We start from the raw sequence: 22,816 nt of genomic DNA, 5'->3' as shown, positions 1-22,816 counted from the left end.
CACACTCTCTGCACAATTTCCTTTTCCACTCAATTTAGTGTCATCAGCAAACTTATAAGCACTGCACTCCGTCCCCTCTTCCAGATCGTTTACGTATATAGTGTGAACAGTTGTGGGCCTGCGGTACCCCGCTCACCAACCAGAAAAACACCCCTGTATCCCACCTCTTTGCTTTCTATTGGTTAATCAATCCTCAAGCCATGTAGTAACATCACACTCAATTCCATGCATCCTTATCATTTGTACAAGTTTTTTTTTATGCGGCACCTTATCGAACGCCTTCTGGAAATCCAGGTAAACCACGCCCATCCGCTCCCCTCTATCTACTGCGTTCATTATATTCTCAAAGAACTCCAGTAAATTTATCAAACAGGCCAATGGAAACCTGACCAGCATCAAGATCATCAAGTTGCAAGGTGATACTCTAAGCTGAGTGCCAGTGGCTCATTTGGATATCGTTGTTGACCCAGGGCTGAGGGAGAACTGGGCTGTTAAAGGGGCTATCTTTTGAATTAAGTTGAGGTGAACGTAAAGATTTCCTTGCTACAGGATTATTCGGGTGAGCGATTTATTTCATAGCCACCTCCACTAAAACTGTCCAGCAGTTAAACAAGAAAGTCTGCAGACACTGTGACTGTAGCGCTGGAGAAACTCAGCAGTCATGCAATGGTAATCCCTTACTAATCACCAAGGTGGTGTGCGAGTGGAAAACAAAAGGTTGCGAACCACTGATCTATAGGAAGGGTAACCAACGTTGAGCTTTGTCCGCCACAATAGCATTGATCTCCTGGTGGCCACCCGTTTCAATTTCCCCGCCCAATTCCCTTGCTGACATGTTTGTCCGTGGTCTCGTGCACCGACAGACTGAGGCCACCTGCAAACTGGAGGAACAGCGCCTCATCTTCCATCTGGGCACCCTCCAACCAGATGGCATTAACGTCAACTTCTCTGGTTTTTGTGAAACCACAACTCCACCCCCCCCCCCCCCCCCCCCGGCTTCATTTCTCTCCCTTTTCCCTGTTTCGTCTCAGAGCCAGAATCAATTCTCACCATTTGTTTCCAATTAATAACTTTTGATTGTTGGTCTGGACTTGTTTCCCCCCCCCACCAACCCCTCGCTCAACCCCTCCTCTCTCTGTCTATCTTTCTTCAGATGCCTGCATGCTTTTTGCTTATACCTTGAAGAGGGCTCAGGCCCGAAACATTGGTAATTGATCTTTACCTCCTATGGATTCTGTGATTCCAGCTGAGTTCCTCCAGCGTTTCTACAGTCACAGCACCTGCAGTCTTCTGTGTTTCACAGCCAACATTTCGGGCCTGAGCCCTCTGTCACAGTGGTTGTTGTGGGAACTGAGTAAATCAAATTGTCTCCATGCTGACCTGCATTAAGCGCCCAACCAACTCCCAACTGTGCAAAGAGTTTGCCACAGAAACAATGGTCGACCATTGTAACAGTACAAACTCTTCCAGTACACTCCGTTGCCCCTACTGAGTGAAACCTTAAGATTATAAAAATGTTTACACTTTTTTTATTTCGCTTTTTGCTTTATCTCGGGATAAACAAGTCTTTTGTTAAAGGCCTCGCACAAACAAAGCCCCTGGAGGCGGCCTGTTTTCACACTCTGAGGCACCAGTACAAGATCAGGCAGGCGACTCGCAAGTCCACGGTCTTCCAATGCCCCGGTTCGTGCTGTGCTGAAGGGAGCGCAGATGCCAGCTTCACTTCTTGCAGACGATCAAGACTGCAGAAGGGACCAGACCTGCAAAAGGTCGCAAAGACGAAAACACGGCTGTGATGGATTCAACCTGCAAGATGACCCTTGGGCCACAGCTCATTCATGACAGAACATTTTCATTAGTAGAAGAACCCAATGAAATGACTGATTCACATGGAAAGGGGCTCAGAGTCCTGGGAGGGGGGGGGGAGAGAGCCCATGGGCAAAAAGGTTGAGAATGGCCACTCCAGACTGGCCCTTCCCTCTCCAAAAGCTTAGTGCTTCCCTCAGCAATGTACTCTTGCAGCCTGCAACGGATACTAACCACCCCCCCCCCCACCCCACACCCACGCAGGTCAACGCAAGTAAAACACAGAGGGTTTCAAAGGAAAAAAAAATCGAGAAGGCCCGGGGGGGGGGGGGAGTAGTTCCCATCCACTGTTGGAAACAGTCACCAATGCTACAGTTTCCCCTCAACAGCTAAAGTGAGGTTATGATCAAATGAATGAGGAGAAAAGGTCAAAGGCATTGAAGTTTTCTTTGACCTGGAGGATCCCCTTTCAAGGGAAGGCGGTGTTTCCAGTCTGATCTGAAAGGCAGCCCCTTCTGACCTCACGATCAGACTTTATTGTTTAACAGTATAACTCTCCTCGAGATTTGATTAAGACAAAAACTAATGAGAGGAAATTTCCATTGCTTCATGACAGGGGATCTTTTGCATCTACTGGGATTGAATGACAAGACTATGGGGTCCAAGAAGAAACAAAGGCTTTCATACAAGGCTTTCAACCACTGCACTGGGGTTGATGGTGCAGTTCATCTGTACAATGGCAGTGATAACTGGTACAGAGCTCACTGAATACATTCAGTCCAGCCTAACTGAATACCATAGAACATTACAGCACAGAAAACAGGCCTGCACCCATAGCCCTCCATCCAAGCTTTTCTTCATGTTAACACTGAGCCCGCATTCACTACTTCAGCAGGCAGCTCGTTCCACACTCCCACCCCTCTCTGTGTGAAGAGGATCCCCCCCCCCCTAACTTTTCCCCTTAACTGGCAGCTCGTTCCACAATCGCACCCCTCTCTGTGTGAAAAAGATCCCCCCTAACTTTTCCCGTTAACCGGCAGCTCGTTCCACACTCCCACCCCTCTCTGTGTGAAGATCCCCCCTAACTTTTCCCCTAACCAGCAGCTCATTCCACACTCCCACCCCTCTCTGTGTGAAGAAGATCCCCCCCTAACTTTTCCCCTTAATGTATCTTAGATTCTGAACTTTAAATGAATGGGAGGGGATGGGATGGGAAGAGGGAAGGGGGGGAAAAAACCACACTGTATATATTTGAAAAGAAAAATGTATGTACCTTGATCAATGTGGTTTATAGTGTGAAAAATAAAAAAAATTTAAAAAAAACTTTTCCCCTTAGCCGGCAGCTCGTTCCACACTCCCACCCCTCTGTGTGAAGAAGTTTCCCCCTAAACTTTTTTCCTTAACCTATGTCCTCTGGTTTGTATCCCACTGACCCTCAGTGAAAAAGCCTGCTTGCATTTATTCTCTCGATAGTCCTTATAATTTTAAAAACCTCTATCAAATCTCCCCTCATTTTTCTACACTCCAGGGAATAAAGTCCTAACCTATTTAACCTTTCCCTGTAACTCAGTTCCTGAAGTCCCAGCAACATCCTAGTAACTTTTAAATTTAAATTCAGTCATACAGCTCAGTATCAGGCCCTATCAGTACCAGTACCATGACCCCTTCCCACCTAGTTACACCCAATTGACCTACAACCCCCAGTAGGGTTTGAACGGTGGGAGGAATCGGCAGCACCCAGAGGAAACCCACACAGACATGGGGAAAACGTACACATACCTTACAGACAGCATGGGATTCAAACCCTGGTCCTGGTTGCTGACACTAACCGCGCCCCCCTTGTCAATTTTGTCCTCCCTCCACCGCCCCCGGAACACTTTACCCAACTCTTGAAGAGGCTTCTCCATGTCCTCCTCAGAGAAGACTTTGCGTGGGAAAGAAGTCATTAGGTTGAAGTTGTCGTTGTCCGCCTGCTGCAGCTGCACGTACAGTCGGACAGCCGCCAGCTGTTCCCGGCTCTTGAAAGACTGCGTGAGCTGGGTGCCGTCCAGTAACCGGATCTAGGCAAAAGGGGAGGTCAGGTCAAAGCAGGCTGCTCTCGCCAAACTTCCCAGACCAGAGGGCTCCCTCTCAGCGCCGTGCCCAGAAACAGCTCATTCTTATGGAGGACAGGTGGACTGTGAGACATAGGAACAGAGGCTATTCAGCCCATCTAGTCTGACCCGCCATTAAATCATGAGCTGATCCATTTCCTCACTCAGCCCCACTGCCTGCCCTTATCCCCATAACCTTTGATGCCCTGGCTAATCAAGAACTTTCAATCTCTGCCTTAAATACACCCAATGGCATGAACTCCACAACCGCCTGTGGCAACAAATTCCAGATTTACCCCCCCCCCCCCCTCCAGCAGCTGAAGAAGTTCCTAGGCATATCTGTTCTAAGTGGACGCCCTTCAATGCTGAAGTTGTGTCCTCTTCCAGTGGCTCTCAAGCAGTGGGCCGTGACCCCTCTGCTGGGCCTTGGCTTGTTTTAATATGGCTCTTTAAAAAGGTTAAATAGGATCCTTTAAATTAGATAAAGATGTGATTCTTACAGAGCTGCCTTTTACTTGAAAATATTGTTCAGTCATCGCCACTTGTGGGGCCTGGCACGTTAGGCCGGAAGCCAGGTGGGCCTTAGAGAATGACTGTTAAGACTCCCCCACCATGGGAAGAAACCTTTCTGCATCTACTCTCTCCACACCTTTCAACATTTGAAATGTTTCAATGAAATTCCCCCCTCATTCTCCAAAATTCCAACAAATAAAGACCAAAAGCCATCAAACGCTCCAAATAGGATAACCCTTTCAACCCCGGAATCGTTCCAGTCAACCTTCTTCGAACCCTCTCCAACTTCAGCACATTGTTTAAATTGAGGACCCCAAAATTGCTGACCAGTGCATCTGTCCTTGACTTTGCTTCAAAAGCATGGAACACTTTGTACCTTCCAAACAAAACTACCTTGGACACTCCAATGATAACTGGTCAATCACAATCCCTGGCAATCACTACCCGCATAATTGAATCCAAGGTGACCGCGAAGCTACACTAACTCTGCAGTATATGAATTTCATTCTCCCCACATACCCTTCAACTACCTCACCCCTCTCCCCAATGGATTCTACCTTTCACTCACATAATGAGGGGCAATTTACACTGACTGTTAACCCAGCGACACCCAAACTCTTTGGGAGGGAGGAAGAAACGAGAGCACCTGGGAGAATTGCTGTGGTCACAGGGTGAAAAATCCGTGTACCACAGACAGGGTCGGGATTGAACCCGGACGGGTCTGTCACTTGGAGACAATAGTGTGAAAGATGACATATAAACGTTGTTAAAAAGCCTCACTCTCAGTTGGGTGTGTACAAGATGGAGGGGAGACAGGCAGTGACGGGGAAGTGGAGCTCGTGTAGAGAGGGAGGACAGTGACGGGGAAGTGGAGCTCGTTGGCGGGGGGAACGGTGATGGGGAAGTGGAGCTCACGTAGAGGGGGGGGGAACAGTGACGGACGGGGAAGTGGAGCTCGTGTGGGGTGGGTGGGGTCAGTGCATCCCCTATCTTGAGTGCTAAGATGATCCCTTTGGTGCAATGACTCCACCGCACTGGCCCCAAAAAGTGAAGCTCTCACCTGTAATCTGCATTCGTCGTACTCCCTCTTCACCGGTGGCGTTTGGGTGGACTGAGGGATCGCTGGTGTCGACGGAGTCGGGGTTGCCATTGCCATGACTCCACCACCAAACTGGAATGTGTGGTGGGGGAGGAGAAAAGAATGAAAAGTTAGGTTTTTATTTATCATCAGAGCCCATACATGACATCACATACATCCCTGAGATCCCTGTGGGCGAGGCAGAATTACCATTAATTGGTAGTGCAAAAAATAATCTAGACAGCGTAAACATGTAAACAAATAAAAGAACTGTAAACAGATAATGAACGTAAACAAACCAACTGTGAAATGCAAAGAGAACAAAAAGAAAATCAAGAGTCCTTAAATGAGTCCCTAATTGAGTTTGTCATTGAGGAGTCTTGACGGTGAAGGGTAGCAGCTGTTCCTGAACCTGCTGGTGTGAGTCATGTGGCCCCTCGACCTCTTTCCTGATGGCAGCAGCGAGAACAGAGCGTGTGCTAGGTGGCGCGGATCCTTGATGATTGCTGCTGCTCTCCGATGGCAGCATTCCCTGTAACGTTCTTTTTTTTTAATTTTTTATTCTTCACACCATAAACCACATTGACCATGATACATACATTTTTCCTTTTCAAATATATACAGTGCCATTTTCTCCCCCCCCTCCTCCCATCCCACCCTCCCTACCTCCCCCCCCCATCCATTTAAAGTACAAAATCTAAGATACATTAAACCAGTCAAACAATGTTGTCATTCAATCCCTGTAACGTTCTTGATGGAGGGGAGGGTTTTCCCTTTGATGTCCTTAACTGTCTCCACGACCTTTTGGAGGCCTTTGTGCTCGGGGGTATTGGTGTCCCCACACCAGACCGTGACACAGCTGGTAAGTGCACTTTCCACTTCACTTCTGTAGAAATATGCCAGGGTTTCTGATGTCACACCAAACCTCCGCAAACTCCTGAGGAAGAAGAGGCGCTGATGTGCTCTCTTCACAATGCCATTGGTGTGTTGGGTCCAAGAAAGATCCTCTGAGATAGTGACACCCAAGCACTTAAATTTTATCACCACCTCCACTCTGATCTCCCAATGATCATCAGGTCGTCCACTTCTGGTTTTCCATTCTTGAAGTCAACAATCAGCTCCTTGGTTTTGGTGACATTGAGCGCAAGGTGGTTGTTGGAGCACCATTCAGCCATGTTTTCAATCTCTAAACTGTGTCAACAAGGCCTGCTGCACTGGACACCTTGGAGCGGGGCGGGGAGACGGGGGGAGACACCTAATTACTGCTGCCCCAAGGCTCAACAGGTCCCAGAGGTTGGCGCCCCATGACCTGGGGTGAGCAAGGCAGGAGTGCTCCCAAGTTCCCATGGACAAGTAGCCAGAGCTTGTTTATGGTCTACAGAGATACAATGGGCTGAGTGGCCTCCCTTTGCAGTGCAAATCCACACTGTGATGACACCGACTGCCTTGTCTGTGTGAGCTCACCATCCCTGTGTCAGTGTCTTGAGCTGCACCGCGCAGAAGCTACATTGGAGTCACATTTTGTCACATCCAGATATGCTTTTAAATGCTTCATAATTCAGTACTTCTGGAATGTGGCTCGCCCCCCAATGCCAACCCCCACTCTTACCCAGCCTCTCCCATCCCACATTCCTTTTCATGTTCTCTGCTCAGTCTGGGGAAGATGGCAACCCTAAGCGTTGACTGTAATCTTCTCTCAGTTAAAGCCCCTTGACCTGCTGAGTATCCCCACCCCTGACAGCCCAACTGCTCGTGATTCAGCGTCACCCCGGCACTGGTGGGATCAGAGGAGAGATGGGGGGTGGTGGGGGGGGGGGCAAGATATTTGCACCCAGACTGGGGTGGGAAGGTCTGGCCAGAACTTGTCTCACACTCACTGCCCTGAGCCCTGAAAGGTTCCAACTCAGAATCACAATTTATTGTCATGAACAAGTCATGAAATTCAGTGTTTTGTGGCAGCGTCACAGGGCAAACATCTATAAAAAAAAACCACCTACTAAAAATAGTGCATGAAAAGTCAAATAACTCTTACCTTCAAGGCTCTCTCTGCCTTGTCCCTCTCAATTTTTTCCCGAACTCTCTGCCTGTAACAGTACAAAAGTCGAATCAAGGATGGGGGGGGGAGGAGAAGGGACATTAGAGCATATCTTCTGCCCATTTTAAATCCTCTATCAACTGATCTGCATGGTTGTATGAAACAGGAGTCCCCATTTGAGCCATCAGACACAGAGTGGAGCTCCCTCCACACTATCCCATCACACACTCCCGGGGTCAGATGAAGAGTGAAGCTCCCTCCACACCATCCCATCACACACTCCTGGGGTCAGACACAGAGTGAAGCTCCCTCCACTCCGTCCCGTCACACATTCCCGGGGTCAGACACAGAGTGAAGCTCCCTTTGCACCGTCCCATCAGACTCTGCTGGAGCAGGGAGAAGTGTGAGCTGGAGGGTGAAGTTCCTGACACAAGAGATGCACTTTGCATCTCAACCACTGTGTACTGACCCATCTCATTTTCCATCCCAATCGCTACTGGACACTGAACGCTGAGAGAAGCCGAACACTTGGAGGAAGGAAATGCAACACTGCACGCGTGGCACAGTTAATAATAGTGTCACCATTACAGAGCAATATTTCCGAGTTTGAATCCCGCACTGTCTGTAAGGAATTTGTACATTGTCTCTGTCCGTGTCTGTGTGGGTTCCCTCTGTGTGCACCTGTATCCTCCTACCCTTCAAAATAAACCAGGCTTCTAGGTTAATTGGGCGGCATGGACTCATGTGCTTAAATTTTGACACACAGCACAGTAACAGGCCATTTCGGCCCACAAGTCCGTGCCACCCAATTTACACCCCATTAACCTACACCTCCTGTATGTTTTGAACAGTGGGAGGTAACCAGGGCCTGCGGGGAAAACCCGCGCAGACACAGGGAGAACATACAAACTCTTTAAAGACTGCACGGGATTTGAACCCTGGTCCAATCCCGATTGCTGGCGCTGTAAAGGTGTTGCACTAACTGGTACGCCAACCGTGGCGCCCTATTTAAATAAAGCCCATGATTCTATCAGGGCAACGCTGAAAGTAGGTACACAGGGGGGCTCACTGACCCACTCCATGCTCCCCCCCCACCCTCTTGTTCGAGTTACTTGGCCCTGATGTCCTCCAGCTTCTCCTTTCTCCTGTCCTCGGCAATCTTCCTCATCTCCTCCTCCTGCAGCTTCTGCCGGATCATTGTCAGTTCCTGTCCTTGCTTCCGTCTCTGCTTCTCCCGGTTGATCTCATCCTTCTTCTCGCGCTCCTCCCGCTCCTGTTGCCGCTGCTTCATCAGCTCTTCCAGCCTGCGGGGGAGGGGGTGGTCATGAGGGGGACGGAGGGGTGATGCAGAGAGAGGGGGAGGGAGGGGTACGGAGTAAGTGGGAAGGATGGAAGATGGGAAGGGAGGGGGACAGAGGGGTGCGGAGGAAGTGGGAAAGATGGAAGGAAGGGGTGGTGGTGAGGGGAGAATAGAGGGGTGATACAGAAAGGGGGGGAAGGGGATGGTGCAGAGAAAGGAAAGGGTAGTGTGGAGGGAGAAGGGAAGGGAGGGGCGGTGGTTGGAGAGAGGGGGTGGGGATGTGGAGGAAGGGAGGAGGTGGCGGGATGGGCAAGGGGAAGGGAGGGGTTATGTGAAGAGATAGGGGAGGGCGGTGGGTGGCGGGGAGGGCAAGGGGAAGGAATGAGCGGGGCAGAGGTAGAGGGGAGAGAGGGAGGGGTGGAGCAGAGTCCAAACATTCAGTGATTACACAAACGTGTGACCTTTGACACAGACAGCCTGCATGAAACTAAAAGCTCAGGCACATTGCAGCTCCACCTCTGATTCCTGCCTCCGCTGCTGTCTGTGTGGAATTCTCACGCTCTCCCTATGAATTTGTTGTCTTCCTCCCAAAAGGTGCTGGTCGATGAAGAACAAGAAAATGCCGGGAATATTCAGAGGATGAGGCAGGAGGTGTGGAAATTCCCCGACCTGACATTCCGATTCTCTCTCGACAGATGCTGCCCAACCTGCTAAGTGTTACCAGCACACATATGAAGTTTTCTTTTTTAATTTTCATTTTGGTGTTTTAATTATATTTTATAAATTAAACTTTAAAGCTCGTTAACGAAAGGGAGAGGAAATAAGTGCAGAGAAATAAAGGGGACAGGAAACTAATGAGACTGCTTGCTTGGACATGAATGGGGAGAGCAAGGACTTTCTTCTTTGGAGCTAAGAAGGACGAGAGGAGACTTATTGGAGGTCCACAAGATTCTGAGAGGATAAGGTGGTCAGCCAATGCCTTTTTCCCAGGTTGGGAACAGTAAAAATCAGAGGACCTCTGTACAAAGTGAAGAAGGGTATCAGGGGGATAAGTTTGTTTACAAAATATTTTAAAACACAGTTGTGGGGGCCTGGAATGCAGTGCCGGGGTGGTGCTGGAGACTGAAGTATCAGGGGCATTTCAGACTCTTAGACAGGCACACGGATGGAAGAAAAATAGAGGGATACGAGGCAGGAAGGGTTTGGGATTTTTTTTTCCTCGAGAATATATACTGTATAGGTCGTTATATAGGACAACCTTGGAATTTTCACCTAATATGTTGGTTTTGAGTGATACGCTTTGTATAAGAGCACCCCTCCCAAAAAAAATACGGCACTTACCGCTGACCAGTGAATGCTGCTAAAAGCAAATTAATATTTTAATAAATTATTGTTTAAAGGTTTAAACTTTATTTGGAGGTATTAAAATAAACCACTGTTGGCTCCTGTAACAGGCCATTTAAAGCCCGAGCAGAGGTGACATCAGTCAGGACGGGCGGATGGACCCTGCAGAGGAGTGTTGAGACTTCGCAAATAACTAACAGGACATGCGCTGTTGCGACTTCATCGTCAAGTTAAGAATTTTCGGCCCTTTGTATAGGATAACCCAATTTTAAGTCTCGAGGATCATCCAATACAATGGAATACACAGTAGGTCAGCACTGCATTGAGGGCCGAGGGGCCTGTTCTGTAATGTTCTATGGGGAATCAATGCTGGCTTAGCTGGTGATTCGATTTAAGTCTCTGACTGGAAGTTCAAGGATGGCCCAGCAGAGCCCCAGGCCTGCCCTGTTGGTTTGACCCACGCCCTCATCAGCTGAAAGGTCATCTGGCGAGTCACGCCCGATCTCCTCTGCCGTTGGCCAAGAGGAACAGGGGCACCCTTGAGCTCTGCTCAAAAGGGTGGTCGAGCGCAGTTACCTCCTCAGCTGCTCTTTCTTCTCCTCCTCTGATAGCGCCGTGTTCTGTTGAATCTGGCTCGAATTTTCTGAGGGAAAGAATCCAGAACGTGAAACTTCACAATGCAACTGAAAAGACATCCTGTGCAAGGGAACTGGGAAGCCCATCAGTCATCCCCTTACCCGATGCATGTCAATATTAATACACAAAGTCAAAGAAAAAGAAACGGTGGGGGGGGGGGCGGGGAAAAAAAAAGAAAAAGAAACAGCAGTGGGTCAAGCCAGTACCAACCATCAATCACCTACTATACAGGACACAAAAAGGCTACAAGGAGTTATAAACTCAGCCAACCTTATTATGGCCATCAATCTTCACTCATTAAGGACATCTTTAAGAGGTGGTGTCTAAAGAAAGCAGCTTCTCTTATCAAGATGTGTGTTAGTGGGGGTGGAGGGTGGGGGTGTGTGTTGGTGGGGTGGGGGTGTGTGTTGGTGGGGTGGGGGTGTGTGTTGGTGGGGTGGGGGTGTGTGTTGGTGGGGTGGGGGTGTGTGTTGGTGGGGTGGGGGTGTGTGTTGGTGGGGTGGGGGTGTGTGTTGGTGGGGTGGGGGTGTGTGTTGGTGGGGTGGGGGTGTGTGTTGGTGGGGTGGGGGTGTGTGTTGGTGGGGAACAAGCTGAACACTTGGAGGAAGGAAATGCAACACTGCACAGGTGGCACAGTTAATAACAGCGTCACTGCTACCATCAAGAAAGAGGTACAGGAGCCTGAACATGCTCACTCACAGGAGGAGGAAGTCAGGGGAACACGACCCAGTCCTCATGAAGGGCTCAGTCATGGAGAGGGTCTAGGACTTCAAATTCTTGGGTGTCAACATTTCTGAGGATCAGTCCTGGAGCCTCCACGTTGATGCAATCACAAAGAAGGCTCGCCCGCAGCTAGACTTTGAGGTGTCTGAGGAGATTCGGTATGTCACTGAAGCACTAAAGGCTCTCGTAAACTTCTACAGGTGGAGAGCATTCTGGCTGGTTGCATCACTGCCTGGTATGGAGGTGCCAACTCTCAGGACAACAACTCCAGAGGGTCGTTAACTCGGCCTGCGACATCACACGCACCAGACCTACTCCAATGAGGACATCCACGAGGTGGTGTCTTAAAAAAAAATCAGCCTCTATCCTCAAAGACCCCCACCACCCAGGTCTCGCCAGCTTCACTCTGCTACCATCGGGGAAAAGGTACAGGTGCCTAAGTACGAGCACCCAGCGGCACAAGGACAGTTTCTTCCCCTCCACCATCAGATTCCTGAATAGTCAATGAACCACAGACATGGCCTGACTTTTCATCCACTGTTATTATTATTATTTCATTTTTTAATAGTAATGTTGTTAATATGGAACGTTTGCCCTGTGAAGCTGCCACAAAACAACGAATTTCATGACTTGTCCATGACAATAAATCCTGATTCAATGTTTCGTAGACAGCTTCTTCCCCTCCGCCATCAGGTTTCTGAGCAGATGATGATCGTACGTGGGTCTTTAAAAATGTTAAATAAAACACTTTAAATTAGGAAAAGATGTGATTCTTACAGAGCTGCCTTTGACTTGAAAATATTGCTCAGTCATTGCCACAAGTGGGCCGTGGCATGTTAGCGCAGGTGGACCCTGACCGAGAAAGGTTGAGAATCACTTGAGATACTCTCTCACTCTTTTTTCTGTTTTGCACCATTTATTTTTTAATATTTCATTTACGGAACTGTAATTTATAGCAATTTTGCACCTGTAATGCACAAAACTGCTGCAGCAAAACCAACACATTTTTGTGACATGTTCATCACAATAAACCAGATTCGGATTCAAATGCTGGTCCTCCCCAGTTCCACACCCCACCAACACACACCCCAACCCCCCACCCCACCAACACACACCCCAACCCCCCACCCCACCAACACACACCCCACCCCACCAAAACACACCCCACCCCACCAAAACACACCCCGAACCCCCACCCCCTCAACACACACCACAACCCCTGACCCCACCCCACCAACACACCCCACTCCACCAACACACACCCCACTCCCCACCAAAACACACACTGAACCCCCACCCCAACACACATCACATCCCCGATCCCACCAACACACACCCCACCTCACCAAAACACACAAGCCCCAACACACATCACACCCCAGACCCCACCCCTCTCCAGCACACCCCCCTCCAGCACACCCCCCCACCCACACCCCCCACCCCACCCCCACCAACACACACCACACCCCCCACCAACACACACCCCACCCCCCACCAACACACATCTCCACCCCACCAACACACACCTCCACCCCACCAACACACACCTCCACCCCACCAACACACACCTCCACCCCACCAACACACACCAGCCACAGATCCTGCACACCTTTGGGATGTGGGAGGGAATCCGAGCAGCTGTTGGGGGGAGGGGCGACAACCTGACAGCGCCAGAGATCAGGATCAAACCTCTGGCGCCACGAGACAGCGCTTCTGCCCATTGCGCCTCCTGACCGATCCCAAACAGGCCGATGATCAGATACTTTGGGGGGAGGGGGGATGGCTGAGAAAGGAGGCCAGCGATTGGCTGCCCCAGTTCAGTGTGAATTAGGAGGAGCCCTTCACCCAAGGAAGGCTAACGATCAGATTCCGGGGGATTTTGGCAGAGAACCAGAGGGGACAGAAGCAAGAACCACCATGGAATGAAAGTGCAGTGGAAACAGTTCAATCTAAATCTGACAGATAAGTACTCAGAGGTAGAAACACAATTCTGGAGAAACTCAGCAGGTCAAATTATGTACATTGTACAGTAAAATCCCCATTATCTGGCATTCAATCGACCAGAAACTCAAACAACCGGCAAAAAGGAAATAAAATCATAATATCTTAGAAATAAACAAAATTTTAAAATAGTAAACGTTCACTGAAGCAACACACACCTCACTCGGGAGCAAACATTCAGCCAGCAGAGCACCCTGGTCATGCCCCGCCCACTGCAACTGTTTCAATAAAGTTGAGTTTGAATAAAATGGCGGCACCTAGGATGAAGAGCCGGCCGATGTCGCTCACCGTTGGGGCGATTCTCCCCAAGTGCCTCCCTATCCCTGCCTGGTAAACTTGGGGGTGGGGGGGGGGTAATTATGATGGCGGCATGGTTAGCGCAATGACGTTACAGCGCCAGTGATTGGAGTTCAAATATAAAGGAAGGTGTGCCAAGGCACTGACGTGGACGTGAGTTGGGTTGCGCCAAGGGCCTAACTGTGGGACACCAGGATGAAGAACTGCTCGATGCTGCTCACCGCTGGGGCAACTCTCCCAAAGATTCAATTCTCCCTATCCCTGCCTTGTAAGAGTCTATTTCTTTATTAGTATTAAGTGTATTACTTAATATAAACTTGGGGGAGGGGGCTAATTATGATGGCAGCACATTTAGTGTAGTGGCTAACACAACGCTGTTACGGAGCCCGCCACTGGGGTTCAAATTTAAATTTCTTAAGTTACAGAACTTGATTAAAGTGAACTTTACATAATTAAAGACTACAATCTGGATTTTTTTTTTTTCAAATTACATTTTGCCCTGTATTTTATCTTAATGCAGATGTATTAGTTACACAGTGTAACAGTGAGTCTCAGTCAAGCGGAAAAGCCCGAAGGTGCTGGATATTGGGGATTTTTACTGTGTAGCAAAGATAAAGATGCATAACCAACGATCCAGGGTTGAGCCTCTTCATCAAGGGATGATGTCGGCAGGTGCCCAAACAAAATGGTTGGGGGGGGGGGAGGGGTAGAAGCACAGTCCCAAAAGGCAGGAGATAATAGGTGGATAAGGGAGGGAGGACACAGCAGTAAGCAGGGGGAAGAGGGATGGCTCTGTGAATGGGGTTGGAGAGATGAGAGGAAAGAGAAGAATCAAGTGTTGTTCCTCCAATTTACAGGTGGTTTTGTTGGGAGAGTCCACGAGGCCGCAGACAGACAACACGAGGCCGCAGACAGACAATATGGGGAACGGAATTGAAATGGTTAGCCACTGGGAGGTGCCTGCCACTGATGCGGACAGAGCGAAGATTCTCAGCGAAGTGATATCCCGGTCTGCGCCCAGTCTCTCTGATGTAGGGAAGGCCACAAAGGGAGCAGATACACAAGTGAAGTGCTGTTTCATTTGGAAAGCCTGTTTGGGGCCCCAAACTGTGGTGGGGGGGGGGGGGGGGGGGGAGAAATGTGGGCACAGATGTGGCACACCGGGATAAATCAGAGGGCTCTTCCAAAGCGCAGGCACAAGGTGCCTCCACAAGAAGCATTCGCACTCACCTTCGAAATTCAGCTCTGCTTCCCCGGTTCCCGTCTTCTCTGCCATGCCCAGGGCATTGCCCTGCGGCGGGATGTAAGGTTCGTCCAGGTTGGGATCGTCCTCGTGCTCCATCAACCTTAGAACGGTAAACAGGGTGTGTTGGTGCACAGCACTGGCAGCTGGTGCCTTGTTCTGTCAGGTGCTTGTTGGCCCACTGGACACCAGATCATGCACTAATCATTCTTGGGTTCCCTGACCCCTCGGCTGGCAGGGGGAGGGGAGGGCAGGAAGACGAGATGATTGAGAACCTTTTGGGGAATAGAGAAGTCCAATGCAGAGGCGAGACAGCAGGGAGAAAAAGGCTTGGCAAATCCATATTAACCGTTGACCCCTGAATCAATCCAATCCTATATTGATCAAGGCGTGGATCTCCTAGTGGCCACCCATTTCAACTCTCCACCCCATTCCCTTGCCATTATGTCTCATGCCTGCCAGACCGAAACCACCTGCAAATTGGAGGAACAACGCCTCATCGACCGTCAGGGCACTCTCCAACCAGACGGCATTAACATCAGCTTCTCTGGTTCCTGTCAATACCCCACCCCCCCTTCATTCCCTATCCCAATATCTCCTTTCCTCCTGCTCCCCTCCCCTTGTCTCTCCTTCCTCCGTCTCTTTTCCAGCAGCTCGGCATTCACAAAGCCACCCCCTGCCCCAATCAATTCTCAGCTCCTCTCCTACCCACGTCCTCAAGGCAGTTGGCCTATTGCTCCTCCATCTGCCCCCTCCTCCCCCAACCTTTTTATTCAGACTCCTTCCTGCTTTTTGCTCATAACTTGATGAAGGACTCAGGGCCAAAACATGGATGCTGGGGGACCTGCTGAGTTTCTCCAGCACAAAAGCGTCTGCAGACTTTCTTGTTTGATAAAATTGATCCTCTCACATTGGCATAATTTCTCCCTAGATTCACCTGTCTACTAGGGATGAATTTATAGAGACAATTTATAATACCAGAGCACCCAGGGGTAACCCACAGGGTCACAGGGAGAACATGCAAAGTCCACAGAGAGCACCAGAGGTCGGGATTGAACCCATGTCTCTGGAGGCATGAGACAATAGCTCAACCAACTGCTCAACTTAATGTGAGAACATAACAAAAAGTTCCTCCCCCCTCCACATACTCCATCCTGCTGCCCAGGTAAGGCAACCATCATGCTGAAAGACCCTGGGCACACTCTCTTCTCTCATCAGGGAGACGGTGGGAGAATGTGAATGAGACTGGCTGTTCAGGAACCGGATACCTTAAACCAGTAGGTAGCACAAATCTCTGAAAACCTCTACCCCGAGACTCAGCCCCAGTTCATTCAAAAAGCGATCAGAGAATTCCAGATACAGTAGAATCCCCTTTATCTCAAATTTAATCAAGTGGAAGCCCAAACAACCAGCAAAAAAAAAGGGAAAAAATATCTATTTTGAAATAAATTAAAGTTTTAAATTGTAAACGTTCTCCAAAACAACACATTCAGCCAACGGAGCGCCCCCGGTCATGCCCCACCCGCAGCAGCTCTTTGAATAAAATGGCGGCGCCCAGGATGAAGAGCCGACCGATGCCACTCCCCATTGGGCGACTCCCCCAAAGTGTGCCTATCCCTGCCTAGTAAGAGTCTTTATCTTGATAAGTATTAATGTATATTAGTAAGGCTTCATCTGTAAACTTGGGGGAGGGCAGGTTAATTTTGATGGCGGCACGGTTAGCGCCATGCTGTTACAGATCCAGTGACTGGGGTTCGAATTTAAATGTACAGAAATTTACCTGATTTAAGAGAACTTTACATAATTAAAGGCTACATACTGATCTTTTTCAATTTTAAGAGGGAGCTTCAGGCAACCGGAAAATTTGCATATCCGGCATCTGTGATCCCCGTGGGTGCCAGAAATACTGTATTAAGGAAATTAATGGGTACAAAGATGGTGCAGGTTCACAATCTTGATGAATGGTGGTGAAGGAATGAAGAACAATTTTCTTAGATAACCACTGCAATCCTCCCCATCCATTCTAGCCTGGGCCTTCAGATTTACATCCACATTGAACCCCCTCCCAGTTTACTCATGGGAAAGTAGAGGTGGTGGGTGCTGTTGGAAGTAAATTTAAGGGAGGTCCTGCCTCACATGTGAGAACCACAAAGCTAGGGGCTCCTTCGCAGCTTTTGCTATGCTTTGCTGGGACTGGGCTTCGAATGCAACACCCCTCCCCCCCGATGGAGAGGCGTTGACACTTCCCATACCAGTCCATAGCTTTCTCGATCCCTTCATTCCCCGACAGTGCCAAGGCCTTCTCTCTGGAAACAAAAGAAAAAAATGACAGCAACGCATTTAAAATATTTTAACCTGCCCCCATGTCTGCCACTGATAAACAGCACAGTACAGATCCATCAGCCCACGATGCTGTTCCCCTCCCTGCCCCTTCTCTCCCCCTAACTTTTTTTTAGACATACAGCATGGTAATGGGCCATTTCGGCCTATGAGTCCATGCTGCCCAATTTACAATTTACACCCTATTAATCTACACTCTCTGTACACTCCCTGTACACTTTGAATGGTGGGAGGAAACCATGCAAAACTCCTTACAGAGAGTGCGGGATTTGAACCCCAGGCCCGATCGCTGCCACCATAAAGTTGTTGCACTAATTGGTACGCCAACTGTGCCACCCCTATTATTTATTCAGACTCCTTCCTGTTTTTTTGCTGACCCAAAACATTGGTTATATATTTTTGTGCAACAAATTAAACTTTCCTGACGTCACATCTACAACCATCTATTTTTCTTACGTGCCTGTCCAAGTCTTTTAAACGTCCCCATTGTATCAGACTCCACCATTCTCCCTGGCAATGCATTCCAGGCACCCACCACTCTGAGTTAAAAACTTACCTCTGATATCTCCGCTAAACTTTCCTCCCCTCACCTTAAACCGATCTCCTTTGGTATTTGCTATTGTCATCCCAGGTGAAAAAGGACCACCCTATTCATGATCTTATATCCCTTTATTACTGGTAGGACATTTGGTGCTCGATGGTTAGTAAGGGATTACTTCAGGTGGTATGTAGGGGGGGTGGAGGAGGTTGAGAACCATTGATATAGACACTGAAAGTCCTTGCTGTTTTTCTTCAGCACGTTCAAGATCACAAGATATAGGAGCAGACGTAGGCCCATCGAGTCTGCTCCACCATTCTAATCATGAGCTGATCCATCCACCCTCTCAGCCCCTCCCTGTGATCCTTGATGCCCTGACTAATCAAATACCTGTCAGTCTCTGTCTTAAATACACCCAACGACCTCACTTCCATAGCCACCCGTGGCAATAAGTTCCACGGACTCTTGATCCTTTGGCTAATGTTTCGCATCTGTTTTAAACTGACGCCCTTTTAGCCTCTTGTCCTAGATTCCCCGACCATGGGAAACATCCCTGCCCCATCTACTCTGTGCAGCCCTTTCAGCATTTGAAATGCCTCTATGGGGTCTCTCCTCATCCTTCTGTACTCCCAACGAGTACAGTCCAAGAGGATATACTAACCCTTTCGTTCCTGGTATAATTCTCGTTAATCTTCTCTGAACTTTCTTCAACACCAGCAGGTCATACTCAGCACGGTTTGAGCTCCAACCTGACCATTTGCTCCCTGGGTGCTTCACATTCCTACCAGCTGCCTGGGATTTGGGCACCACTCTTGTCTGGCTGTGCTCACATGTAATCAGACACTGCCTATCCTCCCCCCACCCTGAGCCAACCGACCAAACTCCCCGGGTGATGCAGCTGGGTAGACACCAAGAGACACCAGGAGAAGGAACTGAGACAAAGTGACTCCGCACGGAACAGGCATTTCGCCAGCTGGAAACACACTTTTCTAATCAACACTCACGCTCTATTCCGGGAGAATCCCATCTCCATCATGGATTCCAACGCTGTCATTTCAGCCATCTGCTCAGGTTTGGATGAAGAAAATATTCTGTAAAGTAAAAAGCAACTATCTGGATCACGATCTTACAAATGGATGACGCCCAGAGAGAGTATACTTGCTCAATCCCACCTTTTCGGGTCAAATTTGTGGGGGGAGGGGGTGGGTAGTCTTTTACTCGGGTCATACTTTTAACCATGGTAAGTACCTGCGTCATTCCAAGGCGTCAGGAGCTTGGATGGGCGGGTGAACTTCGATGGGTGAGTGGCCGGGGTGTCGTGAGTTTGGATGGCCGGAGCAAGGTACCCCGGTCAAGAGCTCAGGTGGGTGGGCGGCTGGGGTGTCAGGACATTGGATGGCCAGGGAGAGGATCCGCAGTCTAGAGCTCGGATGGGCGAGCGGCCATGGCATGAGGAGTTTGCATGGCCAGAGCGAGGATCCACATTTAAGAGCTCGGATGGGTGGGTGGACAGGGCCAAAAATAAGAGGGAGAGGTGTTGACTTTCACATGGGTGATAGGAAAACACCTGATTTTTTTTTCACCCAAAAAAAGGTATCGGTATATATTGTCATTTAAAATTTTTCCATTTTAAAAATTGTAATCTATTATTCATCTATTTAGTTTTTTTTTAATTTACATCACAGAAGAAGCCGATCCCAGCCACTAAGACCAGTGCCGCCCAATTACATCCCTCTCCGAAAGGAATTTGTACATTCTCCCCGTGGGTTTCCTCCCACAACATACGGTGTTGGAGGTTATTTTGGTGACACGTGTTAAACCCTTCATTTCAGGAATCATTCTTGACAATCTCTCTGAACCCTCCCCAATGTCTTTTCTTAAACGTGGAGCCCCAAAGTGCACCTGGAACTCATGCAAAGCTCACCAGTCACGTCCCTGCTCTTGTCCCCTAGATATGAATGCCAACACTCCAATCGCCTTCTTCACCACCGTTAACCTTTTGGGCATCACAGAATATTAGAGCATAGAGCATTACAGGTCCTCGATGTTGTGCCAACTTACATATTCCTATCAAAAATACTAAACTTCTCTTCTTTTTCTTTCTGTTCCATGTGCCTGCCTAAGGGTCTCTTAAGTGCCCTTATTGTCCCAGCCTACACCACCAATGCAGTCCAGGCCTCCCCCAACTCTCAGTATTAAAAAAAACTGATCTCAATATCTCTCCTAAACTTACATCCCTTCACTTTGTCCCATTGTCCTTTAATGGTTGCCATTCCCACCCTAGGAAAAAAAAAGTGCTGGCTGTCCACCTTATCTATGCCTCTCAGAAATTCTGCTAAGTCTCATCCTTCTTTGCTGCGATGAGGAAAGTCCCAGCTCTGCTAACATTGCCTTATTTTCCAATCCAGGCAACATCCTGGTGAATCCATAGTTTCCACGTACTTCCTATAAGGTGACCAGAACAAAACATTATACAATGTGACCTTGCGACTCTTCAACTCAATTTCCTCTGACCAATGAAGCCCAGCATCCCATCGGCCGCCTTAACAATCCCATCAACCTGCATGGGAACCTTGAGAGATGTATGGATTTGGACCCCAAGGTCTCTCTGTGGCTCCACACTGTTAAGTATCTGACCCTTAACCCTGTACTCAACCTTCTGGTTTGACCTTCCAAAATGCATCACCGCACCTATCCAGATTGAACTCCATCTGCCATTCCAGCTAACTCTTAACGCTTATCTTTGTATCCTGAACAAAGACTCCTTTGCGCTTCTGAATTTTTTGCTCATCCAAGTGATAGTCTGACCTTTTATTTCTGCTGCCAAAGTGCATGACCATACACTTTCAAACATTGTATTTAATTCGCCACCTCTTTGCCTGTTCTCCTTTTCCATCGGTCTGCCTCATGTACCTGCGATGAGCTTGCCAACTTCCTCCACTCCGCGGCCAACTTCCACGCCGATCTCAAATTAATCTCCAACAATACTCTCCCCTTCCTGGATCTCACCATTTCGGGAAATAAGGAACAAGCCCACCAACTCCCACAACTACTTTGACTGCATCATCCTGTCCCCCCTACAAGGATTCTATCCCCTTCTCTCAATTTCTCCATCCGCACCAGTCCCTGTAGCCAACCACTTCGGTTCTGTGTCACCCTCCCATATTCACCAAAGACCACCCGCAAATCGGAGGGGTAACACCTGATTTTTCTGTCTGGCCACTCTTCAAGCAGGATGGCATTAACGTGGCTTCCCAGCTTTCCTATCCCTCCTCCCCTCTCTATTCACCTAACCCTCCCTCCCCCTCCCCTCTACCCACCCTCCTCCCCTCCCCTCTACCCTCCCTCCCCCCCTCCCCTCTACCCTCCCTCCCCCTCTACCCTCCCTCCCCCTCCCTCCCCTCTACCCTCCCTCCCCTCTACCCTCCCTCCCCTCTACCCTCCCTCCCCTCTACCCTCCCTCCCCTCTACCCTCCCTCCCCCTCTACCCTCCCTCCCCCTCTACCCTCCCTCCCCCTCTACCCTCCCTCCCCCTCTACCCTCCCTCCCCCTCTACCCTCCCTCCCCCTCTACCCTCCCTCCCCCTCTACCCTCCCTCCCCCTCAACCTCCCCTCTCTACTCCCCCAACCTCCCCTCTCTACTCCCCAACCTCCCCTCTCTACTCCCCCAACCTCCCCTCTCTACTCCCCCAACCTCCCCTCTCTACTCCCCCAACCTCCCCTCTCTACTCCCCCAACCTCCCCTCTCTACTCCCCAATCTCCCCTCTCTATTCACCCAACCATCCCTCCTCCCCTTGATCGCTACTGTCCCTTCCCTCCCTTCGCCACCTCTCCTGCCTTTGCGACCACCCTCCCTTTCCCCTTCTACTCTTTTTGTTCGGATGCCTGCCAATGTTTTTACGAACCTCGATGAAGGACTGCAGCCCGAAACATCTTTACTATTTAAAGAAGACCGTTTGACCTGCTGTGTTTTTACCCCTAATCTATCCAAGTCTCCTCTGCAGCCTCCCTATTTCATTATCACTACCTGCCCTACCACCTTTCTTTGTATCATCTGCAAATTTTAAGTGTTTTGGCAATTAAAACAAAGATAATTACACTTTTTGCATCTTTGTTGATGCACAACTTTACTCCAGGTCTTGGCGCTCTCTCTCTCTCTTCCCCCCCCCCCCCCCCCCCATCAGCTCTGCAAACCCACCAACTCGGGCCTACTCACAGCTCTGGATCCTCGTCCTTTCCTCCGCTCCACTGCCCGCTGAAGGCGTGCCTTGGCCGGTGTCAGCGTTCAAATCGGGGTCGCTGTCTCTCTCTCGGCCACGGGGAGGGGAGAAGGAGCTGGCGGTGGAAACGGCGGGGGATCGTCCGGTACCAGCCCGCCCCGAGGGTTGCTGTTGCCCGTTCTCTTTTCCTCACCGCGGCCGGCTTCCTCCAGCATCGCCGACAGCCGCGGCCGGCACAGACGACGGGGGTGGGGGGGTCGAGCTGTCAGTCAAAGCGGATACGGGGCGGGGTCCGATCCATCAATGGGGGGGGGGGCGGGGAGGGGCTCCTAGGGACCGGTCCAGGGCAACAGAAGGCGGAGTCGCGGTCCTGTCAATCACCAGTCGTGAGGGGCGGGGCGTTCATGGTTGTCAATCACAGTCCAGTCAAGTTCATTGTTTTAAAGTTAAAACACATGGTGGAGAAATTGAGCAGGAAAAACAATTTCCTTTATGTAGCAAAGGTAAAAATACATCACCGACATTTCAGGCTTGAGCCATCTGATTGTATCAGTAGAACAAAACCGCGTTCTCCAGTCTTCGGTGCAAAACAGGCAGACACACACCCAGACGTAACCCACATACAGACAAACAATACATATGCAGGAC

At 49.5% G+C, this 22,816-nt stretch overlaps 1 protein-coding gene across 2 annotated transcripts; it reads right to left on the bottom strand.

Annotated features, from left to right (window-relative positions):
- Positions 1-1,513: 1,513 nt before the first annotated feature.
- On the bottom strand, positions 1,514-22,469 carry ubxn1 (UBX domain protein 1). Of its 2 annotated transcripts, XM_069894053.1 has the most exons (11): positions 22,165-22,469; positions 19,872-19,943; positions 18,952-19,038; positions 17,322-17,375; positions 15,057-15,172; positions 10,746-10,812; positions 8,638-8,829; positions 7,523-7,574; positions 5,473-5,583; positions 3,689-3,866; positions 1,514-1,760 (listed from the first exon to the last, which is right to left on the bottom strand). In XM_069894053.1, exons 3-11 carry the CDS (start codon positions 19,008-19,010, stop codon positions 1,720-1,722), a joined length of 870 nt encoding a protein of 289 aa, XP_069750154.1. In that variant the 5' UTR covers positions 19,011-19,038; positions 19,872-19,943; positions 22,165-22,469; the 3' UTR covers positions 1,514-1,719. The 2 variants fall into 2 exon arrangements, with proteins under 2 accessions (XP_069750154.1, XP_069750153.1); XM_069894052.1 differs by lacking the exon at positions 19,872-19,943 and having other exon boundaries at positions 22,165-22,468.
- Between the last annotated feature and the right edge of the window lie 347 nt (positions 22,470-22,816).

This window comes from Narcine bancroftii, chromosome 8, assembly GCF_036971445.1.
Source record: "Narcine bancroftii isolate sNarBan1 chromosome 8, sNarBan1.hap1, whole genome shotgun sequence".
In the NCBI taxonomy this organism is placed as follows: domain Eukaryota; kingdom Metazoa; phylum Chordata; class Chondrichthyes; order Torpediniformes; family Narcinidae; genus Narcine; species Narcine bancroftii.
The sequence above is the reverse complement of the archived record's forward strand: the minus strand, read 5'-3'. Positions and strand labels throughout refer to the sequence as shown.

What these genes read in the sequence shown, in the direction of transcription:
- ubxn1 (XM_069894053.1), bottom strand. Translation starts at nt 19,010, where the DNA reads ATGGCTGAAATGACAGCGTTGGAATCCATGATGGAGATGGGATTCTCC. An exon ending in AGGCAGAGAGAGCCTTGAAG is followed by an intron (nt 5,584 to 7,522) that starts GTAAGAGTTATT and finishes CACACATTCCAG; the next exon opens with TTTGGTGGTGGAGTCATGGC. An exon ending in GAAGCCTCTTCAAGAGTTGG is followed by an intron (nt 1,761 to 3,688) that starts GTAAAGTGTTCC and finishes GACCTTTTGCAG; the next exon opens with GTCTGGTCCCTTCTGCAGTC.